We start from the raw sequence: 11443 nt of genomic DNA, 5'->3' as shown, positions 1-11443 counted from the left end.
ACATCTCCGTGACAGCAGCATCCTGTCGTATGTGTCTGATCTGCATGAGACCATAATTATTTTCAGAATCATAAGAGATTTAACTGCCCATGCCATTTACAGCATAGCCAAGGCCTACAGATAACGAAAAAAAGAAGGGACAAATACCTCTCCTCATAGAAGAATCGGACTAACTTTTTAATAAAGCTGAAGTTACCTTTCTTGTGTTTACAGAAGGTAAGCCAAAGACTATATTGACATAAGGCAGGCATGGTTCAAATTCCTTAACACTGTCTGGGTAAATACAAAGTAAGAAAAACCAGGAACTTTGGGTTTTGGGATCTACTGTCACACACAGACTGCAGGATATCAGAAGCAAAACTATATACAAAAAAGAGAATTAATCCACAATCATTTTGTTTATATTTGGAAAGACAATGTAACACACAAGAAAGACAATCAAAACCCAACAATATTCAGTTGAAATCAAATTTCACTTGTCATACAGTATACATAATATTGCATAAATGTATGGTATTCTAAATGAAAACAATTCAGCTACGACATAATGCATACAATACATATAAAAATATAACCAGTGTACAAAAACTGACAAATCAGGGGACATGCGACTCCCCAGGAATGGAATATATCAGAATGTAAGCATGAAAAGGATTAAGAAACCTTCCAATTTAAATGAAACTTTTCAAAACCACATGTAAAAATCTCTCATCAACATATAAATGACGCTAATTTATTTTGTTTTCTTGATGGTTATTCTGTTCAAAGTATGTGAATGTTCATTCACAGAACTGTTGAATTTGAAATGCACAATGACTTTTACAAGCAGCAGTAAAATGTGTCAAAGTCTCACACAGTTAGGCTATAGGTTGAAAAGAGGAAAAATGTCAAATTAGATTCTTGTTCACTCTGTTATGACCAGAAGTAATTCTTTCCTCCTCGCTCATTTGAAGGGCACTTATGGTCAGAACTTGGCAAAACCAAGTAGTTTGTGGAGCAGAAATTGTGATATGACATTGTTTAATGCAATACAATGTCTAATCATTTACTTAAACACTGAAGCACTTGATTATCATCATAGTATGTCCTCTTTTAACAGTTCTGTTAAAAAAAAAAATTCTTTTAAAAACAACCCCTCTGCTGCAATCCATAAACAAACTGGTGTAATATTAAGACTATCAATGGCAACCAGAATCATCGATCAACCAATGACAGGACTCCGTAGCTAAGAGCAAATTTTGCCATGATTAAATCAAAGCCATTTTACCCCTAGACACTCCAACAGAAATCACTATTTAAGGTTCAATCACTTAACATACAACAGGTGCTCTATCCCAAAGTTACACTTTGTACTAAGTCTATGTGAAAAGAATTCAAAATGATTTATTGCTGAGAGATGTTTGAAAGAGTTGTGCCACATGTTGACATAAAGAGGAGCAAAAAATGTTATGCCAGAACAAATAGCTTCATAACTGGGATGCATCAGTAGATATATCAGCACATCCCACCATGTTATATAAGAATTATCCAGCTTATTAAGTAATGCATTTCCAATTATCAAGTCGAGAAGACAAGTCCCTCCTGAAAGATCCCTGGATGATTTACCCACAGCTCTGGACCAGTAAGCCACAAATATAACAAAGTTGCAATGTGATCTATAGCAGACCGATATCTAAATATCCCCTGATCCCATAAACCATATTTAGAGAACACAATCTAAGAGGTTACACGATAAAAAAATACACTGAAGATCCAAAATGATTCTGCACTTTCCCAAAAATACTGTTCTCTAAACAAGGCTATACAGTTAAAATATACAATGTATTTCCAGCAGAGGCAAGCTTTCAATCAACACCATCAAACTAAGGAATGCTAACACAAAGTGTGAAGAGTAACTGCAGTTCAAAGTGGAGGTCTTTTTCCCTGATTGTCAACAGAGATTGGCTATTGAAAAATCAAGGAATTTCACCAGTATGTTTGGCTTAAACCAGAAAACTGAACCTCACAGCATTAGATAAACCAGAGAGCACACTGCCAATTTCATGCAAATGACCCATTCTGCCACGTCCATAACTGTGAAGTGTTGCAGTGTTATCTGTAAGGCACACCATACTATTATACCAGATTATTTTACCAGTGTGATGTAACCTTATGTTAATAAATGGTCAGACTATCTGCTCACATATTACAGTTTATACATGCATAAGCAGCATGTCAGTGTTTTGGAGGTGACATGGAATTGATCTTTGCATGTAACTGTCAAACTTTTAAAAGAAAAGAAAATGTAATCAAAATGTTCAAATGATCAGCTCACATGAAGCAAATACAATGATTGGAGTAGCTATGTGCACAATACATAATATCATTCTCAAAGAACAAGTTATCAGAAGAGCACAACAGTACCAGAAAGGGAAAAGTTCATGCACTGGTCAAAATCAAACAACAATTATAAGCCTGTTCTAACATTACTGTGTGGAACATGTTTAGTGTAATATTAATGTAGAATATACATTATTTTTTTTTAAAAAAGAGAGAAAAAAACATTATACATGATTTTTTGTTGTTTTCTATTTGTCACTTTAAACTATTCAAGCAAGTTCTTTACCTACTAGAAGGCCACTATATGCACTGCTGTGACACAAGGTGATTTACAACAACCTCAACCCATATTCAGGAAACTGGGAGAGAATTATGACCTCAAGAAAGTGCATCAGATGAAATGAGCGCAAGACATGGCATTATAAGGAAAAAGTGCTTTAAAACAAACAAATAAAAAAAATGTAACTAGTAAGCTATGCAAGCCCCAAGGACATTGAAACTTGGGAGGGAAAAAAAAGCTTTAGCTTTACAACCACAAGTACAGAGTGCAAAAAGTGGACTAGTTTTAACCATCCAAAGGGAGAAGAAATTCAGAAAACAGGACCGTACACAAACTGGTATAGACTAGTGATTACTTCAAAGGCATCTCTCTCTCTCTCAACTAATTAATGATACATGATGATGATGTTAGATTATCAAAATTAATGATAAATGCTATTTTTAAAGTCACAATGACTGAGTTCCAGGCAAACCAAAACCTGATAACTCAATTACATATCACATCTCAAGCTCCAAGTTTATAAAACGTCAGGGAGGTAATGTAGACATTAAGGTTGTTAAATGACAACACCTTCAAAGGACATTCCCTATTGTGGAAAGTGTGCAAAGTTCATAACATTTGGATTCTATCCACAAACTGCATTCAACTGCCAACATTCCCCAGATTCCTTGAGGTAAAGTACCTGTTGTTTCCCCCCAATTGTAGCCATCACTGTTTTTTTTGAAAAGATAAAGTTGGTCTGTATTTACAAATGTGCCCATGTTTGCAGAGGTAAGACACTTTTGCATGCAACAATCTCTCAGCCTGACAAGTTTAAGTTCAGTGTGCAAAAATAGTTTGGGATATCTTGATTTATGTTAAAAAACTATACATTTGGGCTATTGGTCAATTTAATTTGTAAAATGGATGACTCGATTAACAGCAATACAAGAAGGAAAATTAAGTTGAAATTGTCAATCAGCTTAACTTACATGCTCAAACCATGTGCCTTGAGCTGGCATTTTTATTCTCAAGATACCATCTTAAAAACATGAACTCGGTCCACATTACAGTGAGATGAGATGCTGAATTAACAGCGGCTAACAGTGGGCATGGGCAGTTTTAAGACACACCTCTTACTCGCTGTCAACAAGATGGTTATTTAAAGCCATATGTTTTTTTTAGGTTGGGTGACCTACTTAGAGGAGTCACATATTCAACTGAAGTGACATTTTTACCTCCGCCAATGAGGTTTTCACCCATGTTGTTTGTTTGTTGGTTGGTTTGTTAGAATGATTTGTGTGAAACTTGATGGGCATGGGCTGGACGGCCCAACTAACAGGGCACCTGCATCAATTTAGTTTCACTTCCCCACTGATGAAATTTGATTTCATTTCATTTCTACAAAGTGCCATTCTAGTGTAAAATGTTTTACAGAATGTCAGTAGGCCTACAGTTGGTTTTGTCTGTTCAAATTAACTGCATTTGTTCCAACGGCCTATGGACTCAACAAACAATGTACCAAGTATACTTTGCTGATCATTGTTAGTCATTATTAACATTATGTTATACATAACAATAAGATGGCATACTGAAAAGAAATGACAGAGGAAGAAGTTCTCAAACACAAGCTGAGAAAAGACAGCCAACATTCATAAAATATCTCATTCCTGTTACAAAACTAAAATCTGAGGCTCATTCAGCTCTAGATGACTGAGCAGTTCAACTGAAATTGTAATTAGGTGTAATTATCAGGGACCTTTCTGTCAGGATTACATGGTCTCATTAGTATTGAATGTGTTAAGGTCTTAATGTGATTCATCACACATTTCTATCAAAATCAGAGGCCACTGTGGCAGTGGCAATGCCATGCCTACCCTTGTGGCATTTGGCCACGGTCCTATCTTTCAAGGCATGTTTCCCAATAGTAAGTATGTCACTGTTTGCTCATCCTACTACACATTTTCAGTACTTGTGTCACCCGTGAGACCCAAATTTGATACCTATGCTTCCTAGGTAAACCATCACTGATGAACGGGGCAGGTGGTGGCACTCCCTGTTTGGATTAACAAAGCTTTAGTTATTTGGCTTCCCCTTATCTTTTTTACTATGTTATATAATAAAATATTAATATTATACTTCAAAAGTGCTAGAAAACTGATTCAATTCAATTCAAAATTTGTAAGTGCTGTCTTCCATCTCTGCCAGTATAGGACTTTTTTTCTCCTGTTCGGTTACATGATGAGACAATGATAAAGAATAACATCTAAAATGAAGCATACATTGGCAAAATACAATAAACGAATGTTATAAAGTGCCTTGCAAATAATTACAAAATATCTGCATGTGCATATGTATACACACACATATACACATGTTTTCCAATCACCCAAATGTTTGGCTGCTTGAATGATCAGGGGAGGAAGTCATCTGAGTTCTGGTCTCCGTTACACTGACCAGTGGAAACTCTGAGAAGTCTGCTCCTCCATGACTCCTAAGGCTGACCTGACCATTGGCAATGCTAAACTGGGAGGAGATTCCAGAGCGAGAGCTCTGGAACTGGGAGCGAAAGTTCGGCTCAAACGTGGCAATCTGAAATGTCTGACCAATCCCCTGAACGTCTGTCTTTTTTGACGAGGTGACCTGCTCGAGGAAGTCCTCGGTGGGGGACACGGCGGACTGGTTAGTTTCGTCCCCGGAGAAAGAGAACGAGTGCTGGGAGTCTCCCAGGAGAGCGAAGTGGGGCTTCTCCAGGGTGGACCTCAGAGGGGAGTTGAGGCCGGAGCGGAAGCGGCCAGGTGAGGTCAGCTGTTTGTCAGTTGAGAACAACGGCTGCCCGGCCAAGCTGGGGCTGTCCGTCACAAAGGTAAGACTCTGGTTGTTGAGATAGCTGTCATTCTGACTGGTCCTCTCCAATGCCTGCTGTAAGAACTTTGAGTACTCCTGCAGGAGACTGGACTTCTCGGCGGGTGGCGCTTGAGTGCTGGTCCCCAGAGGCTCTGGCGGGCTGCTCTCAGACACGTCGGACGAGTTGATGGATATGCTGGAGGTGACCTCCGTGTCAGCCACGCTGAAGGAGATGTCGGGCTGCCCGTTAGCTTTGGTGGAGTAGTGGTCCAGCAGGGTTTGCAGTACCTCATCAGGGAGCACATTCTTCTCGTGGTTGGACTTGATCTCCACATTCATGGGCTGGGGTTCCAGGATGGTGGCAGGAACCGTCTCGTCAATGACACTGGCCACCGCTGCCTGAGTGACCGAGGGCTGTGACGCAATGCTTCCCACATTGAGCGCATAGTCACGGCTGTTGTTGGTTGCTGCTAGGTAACGCTTCTTCTTCAGGAACTGCATGGCATCGTCATAGTTTGTGCTACTCGTCGCTGGTTTGGGCTGTGCTCCCTGAAGGGTATCGACTGACTCCAAGTTCTCGACGTCCAAAAGGCTCTTGTCAAAAGGCTTGTCTACAATCTCAAATGTGTACCTGGTGACTTTGCCGTCCTCAAAGGTAGACAATGGTGACAAACTCTGTGGTTGCTCCAGAGACTGCTTCAGATTTCTTTTACTGGGAACCTTCTTCAGGACCAGTTTTGGAGGGTTGATCTCATCGGGGGACACCTCCCCAAGTTGTCGGTTGCCTGGAGATGAGTCGGGGAGCTCAACAGAATATTCTGCTACTACATACTCGTCTTTGACTTTAGAAGTTACGGCATACAGCGGCAGGCTCTCGCTTTTGGTCAACCTCTTCTCTGCTTTCTCCTCTGTGCTGCCACTTGCATCTTTGTCTGTGAGAGCTGTGGCAGAGCCATGGGTCTTCTCACAGGACTTCTGACGTTTTTTCTTTGGCAGCGAACACTCTTTCGCTGGGAAGGAAAAGCTCACCGTCTCGGAAGTCCGCAGCAGTCCCTCTTTAGCGGCGGCCTTGTGTGCTTTCCGGTCCTTGTTCTCGTGGCACATGCGTCTGTGCTTCAGTACCCGGTCCGTTCGGGAGAAGTACTGAGTTCGACAAAGAATGTGACAGCACAGCGTCAAACCACAACAAGCTAGACAGATCTTACTGCTATGATGAATGTAAATTCTTAGAGGTTAAAGCTTCTGTTGCATTAATCTAGTTATTTATAATTTGTGCTACTTTACACTCTCCCCAGGTGGACAAGATGATTCATTTTTTGTTCTAAATTATTCCAGGTAGCCTGAAATATCCTATTCAGGAGGATAGCCTAAAACATTACCTGATTGCATGCCAGCAAAGACATACTTTTTCCCGAAAAGACTAGCATGCACTATTTCCAAGTAAATGGAAATGTAGGAGATAGATCTGGTTCTTAGCACCATTCAATATCAATACTATGAATGATAGCTACACCAAAAACACATAGTAAAAATTGTTAATTGGCAAACAGCTAGTCTTAATTGTCAGACAGCTAAATACTGAATTTTATCCAGTATTAATATATGTTGGAACACCTTGATGGCAGTTGTCTGTTATATAAACTTGCTCTTGTGCCTAGTACAGGACAAAAACAAGCATACCTGATGGCAGTAGTCACATTGATAGGGCTTTTCTCCGCTATGTGTTCGCTTGTGTCTTTCCATGTGATACTTCTGGATAAATCTCATCCCGCACTCATCACAGCGAAAAGGCTTCTCCCCTTCAGCATACAAAACATGACTACACATTTAGTAACATCACCATATGACACATGACAGAACATGAAACACGCTGATAAATGTGGGCTATTCTATGCATTCAACACAGACGTTTAAATTTAAGGAGTGCTTTGGTCTGAAGACTTGTTTTTTTCTTTTCATTTAGCACCTTTGTTTAATGTCAGTAGATGCATATACTGTAGGGTACAGTGTAATGTGTGATTAAGTTCATTACTTCAATGGATTTTCTATTTCCTCTACATTCCAGCCATACCTGTATGAATCTTCTCGTGCCTTTGAAGCAGATACTTCTGAATGAAGCGCATGTCACACTGATTGCACTGAAACGGCTTCTCTCCTGTTAAAGACCAAATTCATCACAAAATCAAACTCTCCGCAGATTCAACCACACACACAAGAACTTCCTAAAGCAAGCCATCACAGCACACACTATCTTTGGCTCTGGCAACACAACAGTACGTATCTTCATCCACACCAGGCAGCAGCACCTACGATGGCATGACTAGTCTGACCTGTGTGAATGAAGACGTGTCTCTGTAGATGATAGTTGGTCCTGAAGGCTGCATTACAGTGCTCACACACATGGGACTTTGGGCTCTGGAGCCCTAGTGATCCATCTTCATTAATGGTGAGAATCTAACAAATAAAATATAATAACAGTAACTAAGGCAAATCAAATGCAGTACGACATTACAGTAACACTTGAGTTCTATGACATGTGCACAGTACAAAAAAGAGAAGCAACAGCAGTAACAATGTACATGATATATAAAAAAATAGAATGTTGTATACCTTTGCAGGAGAGCGCTGCTTCCTTTTCTTCTTCTTATGGCATTCCGAAAGGTCCCTTCCCTGTTTCTTCTCTTTCTTGGTGAGCAGCAGTGAGTCAGAGAGCTTCATCTCCTGCTTGATACTCAACTGTTCAGGAAGAGAGTCGGTTATCCCATTAGAGCACGTAAGACTATAAACCTTAAAAAAACAGAGAACATGGAGTTCATTAAGAACATGGAGAACATGCGTTCTTCATTGCTGTAGAACACTACTTCATAGCTTTGTCACATTTTCCTAGTACATTCATGAGCAACTGGGAAGTGGAAAAATTCTGACCTTCAAGAGGCAACATCACTCCTGAGCAACCATTGTACTTCAACTTACATTTCTTTGGAAATGTTGACAATTATACACTCAATATGGATATTCTATATAATACAGTGCCCTTCATATGACTGAGAGCAAAATATAAAGTTTGCTTTTACATGGCTTTGGATACATCAAGCACTGTCTGCTGCCAGATTCAAATAAATAAAATGCAATAAAATCCGGAAATAGAAAACTAGATCTCTGAATACCGAGGGTACTGGCGACACCCATTGTTGGCTAAGTAATATGGTGGCTAAATGTGATGTTAAGCCTTCTGATCAGGCTAGTTTGTCTATGAATAGGACTGAATCTAACAATGATTTTCACAGTCAAATAATTTGTTCATTATTTTCTTGATTAATTACGTTGTTTGATTGATAAAATGTCTGGAAATTAGGGCTTTGCAATTAATAGAATAAATCTATTAATCAACAATGACTAACAATATTGAAATATAACAATTTGCTGCATTCCATTTTCCTACAGTGCTCACAATTAATCAGTGCTCATAATTTACACTTAAATTCCATTTCATTCACTCTTTTTCTTTTTTTTTAAGTTTAGAAAAGTTGAAAATGTTTCAAAATTCACTGAGTAATCAGTGTTGAATATTAGTGATCTCAAAACTGACCAAAATAATCATGACAAACCAATGATTAACAAGCCAATTAACCGATCACCAAAAAAGTCGATTAGTTGTTGCAGCTCTGCCATTATCTACATGAACAATTTGTTGTTGTTTAGTGAACGTTGTCAACTCATGCAGGATGTTCTGAAGTCTTTTCCCACTTCCCAGTAGCATGAATACACTATGATTACTATCTTTGAAGTATTCTCATTAGTGCAGGACACTGAATACAGGCCATAATGAAATCATTACATTATGAATCCCTAATGACTTGAATTGTACCACATTTGAGATCTAAGGATACCTGTGCACCGTTCCGGTGTATACTCACAGGCATGTGTAGGGTGTATGGCAGTTTCGGAGGATGCCGCTGGGAGAACTCCGGGTCGTCTTCTCCATCGTTCTTCACCGTTTCCTCATGGACCATCAGCTCATCATGTGAGATGAGGTGGTGTGCGCTCAACGTCGCCCCTGTTAGGTCATCATCCTCATCGTCATCCTCAGCCAGCAGGGGGTGGTTGGCCAGTGCTCGTTCACCCATGGGCATCTCATCCAAACCAGCCCTGCCATCCATCCTTGTGCTTCCCAGGGCTCTGGAGTGGTGATGCAAACCTGCCGGCCCACTGCACTTCAACAGCATCCCATCCAGTTTATCATCAAGGTTCATCTTCAATGGCAGGAGGAGAATTGTGGCTAAGATGAAAAGATGATTTTATATTGAAATTCCAAATCAAAGCTAGACCAGGAGTGCTTAAATTAGTATAATTGTTAATTCTGAGAAGAGACACTGAATAGCATGTAAAACATGAAGAAAAGTCATTCTCCATGTCTTGACTGATCATGGATAATATAGCCAGACACCAAATGATTACAATAACATGGAAGTAACAAAACATATGCTGTAAGCTCTAGGCCTTTATCAATCACATTCACAGATCAATATGGATTATCACACACATGCAGGGCCTCATGACGGATGATTACTCGTGCACATTGTGCATTTGAGGAAGCAAATCCAAGGAACAAATTAAAAATTTAGAACAACTTGCTCTACGCTGACCTCAGTTTGATGTTTTAAGAGTGCGAGATAAAGCTCGTTCAGAAATCGTGATGTAACTGAGCTAGCTAATCGCTACTACTGTATCAACAGCTTCACTTGACAGCCGCAAAAAAACATTAGTTAACTAACCTACACGACACACAGTAATCATCCGAATTAAAGCATTGAATACACGGAAATGGCACTGGTAGTAAGATCCCTGCACAGAACATTAATGTCAACCACCCCAAAAAAGCTCCGACGAGCGATGGCTTGAAAGGGCAACTTCCAAACACGGCCTTCACATTTTAATACAGTTCAAGATAATGCAGTCTAACGTAAGCTAGTTTGCTATGTAGCTAACTCAAGTTAACATAGCTTGACTGAGTAAACACATCTAAGCCTCTCTCGTGGCTAGAAAGCTAACAATAAACGATTACATTAACGTTAGCTTTTCTCATAAGCCGTTGTTACCTACGAAACATACATGCTAAACTAGCATTATCGATTGCAATTACGAAGTGTGTCTTACAGTAGCCAGCTTAGGGTTGTTGGCAGATTTACCAGGCGCTTAAAAAGCAAACACAGGAAAGTGTCTAATGTATTTTTTACCATGCAAGTTTCGGAACGACATGAATTAATTTTCGTCTACGACTACAAAATTGAACAACTTACAGTCTAGCTAGACACTGTTAGCCCACTAGCTAACGTTACCTGTCTGTGATAATGAGAAGGCCTGATCAGTCAAAATGTACCGAGATTAATGATGTGAAGTGCAATGATGATTTCGAAAGCACAGGCCAAATAGGCCCGTGTGCTTAGAAAAATGCACATATATTGCGGAATAGGCATCGTTACGTACCAACACCTGCTATTACTGGACCGGTAGGGTCATCATGGTCTGTCTGCAAAAGTTTTCGTCGCTGTGACAGCCAGAAGCGTATCGTACCTTGCTAGCTCACTAGCTTACTGCATTCCTTCTCCAGTAGTTTTCAGCGGTGCATTGTGGGAAGTTTGCTGCTTGAAAAAAGTGGTTCACGCAGCTGCAGCAGAGCTCTCCTGACCTCAGGTGGTTGGTGACTAGTGGGTTGAGGTTGAAGGCAACATGCAGAGGCGTTTCTGGTTAGGCTATTTGGGTGAGAATAGACATCTGAAACAGGGACATATACCATAATTAATGTAAAAATGGTCGTCGTGTCAACCAGCAACACAGAAAAAATCTGGTCAAAATGTTTTTCTGTGACCAACCTGTGGCTGAAGGAAAATGCTCATAAGACAAGGGAGCATAGAGGACCATGTCAAAAAAACTTAACATTATTTTGATTTGTTTAGAAGCAGATAATTTTTAAAGGTGGCAAATTGTTTCATGTTAATCACTCAGGATAACCAGCTG

At 39.8% G+C, this 11443-nt stretch overlaps 1 protein-coding gene across 2 annotated transcripts; it reads right to left on the bottom strand.

The window, feature by feature from the left end:
• Window positions 1–385: 385 nt before the first annotated feature.
• znf148 (zinc finger protein 148) lies at window positions 386–11026 on the bottom strand. 2 transcript variants are annotated; one of them, XM_062533781.1, is made up of 7 exons: window positions 10913–11026; window positions 9343–9704; window positions 8036–8212; window positions 7756–7879; window positions 7497–7580; window positions 7106–7224; window positions 386–6568 (listed from the first exon to the last, which is right to left on the bottom strand). In XM_062533781.1, the coding sequence occupies exons 2-7, from the start codon at window positions 9676–9678 to the stop codon at window positions 4964–4966; spliced, it is 2445 nt and encodes an 814-aa protein (XP_062389765.1). In that variant the 5' UTR covers window positions 9679–9704; window positions 10913–11026; the 3' UTR covers window positions 386–4963. The 2 variants fall into 2 exon arrangements, with proteins under 2 accessions (XP_062389765.1, XP_062389766.1); XM_062533782.1 differs by having other exon boundaries at window positions 8036–8161.
• Between the last annotated feature and the right edge of the window lie 417 nt (window positions 11027–11443).

This window comes from Sardina pilchardus, chromosome 4 (assembly GCF_963854185.1).
Source record: "Sardina pilchardus chromosome 4, fSarPil1.1, whole genome shotgun sequence".
Lineage (NCBI taxonomy): Eukaryota > Metazoa > Chordata > Actinopteri > Clupeiformes > Clupeidae > Sardina > Sardina pilchardus.
Note: the sequence above shows the minus strand (reverse complement) of the source record. Positions and strands in the feature narration are given on the sequence as shown.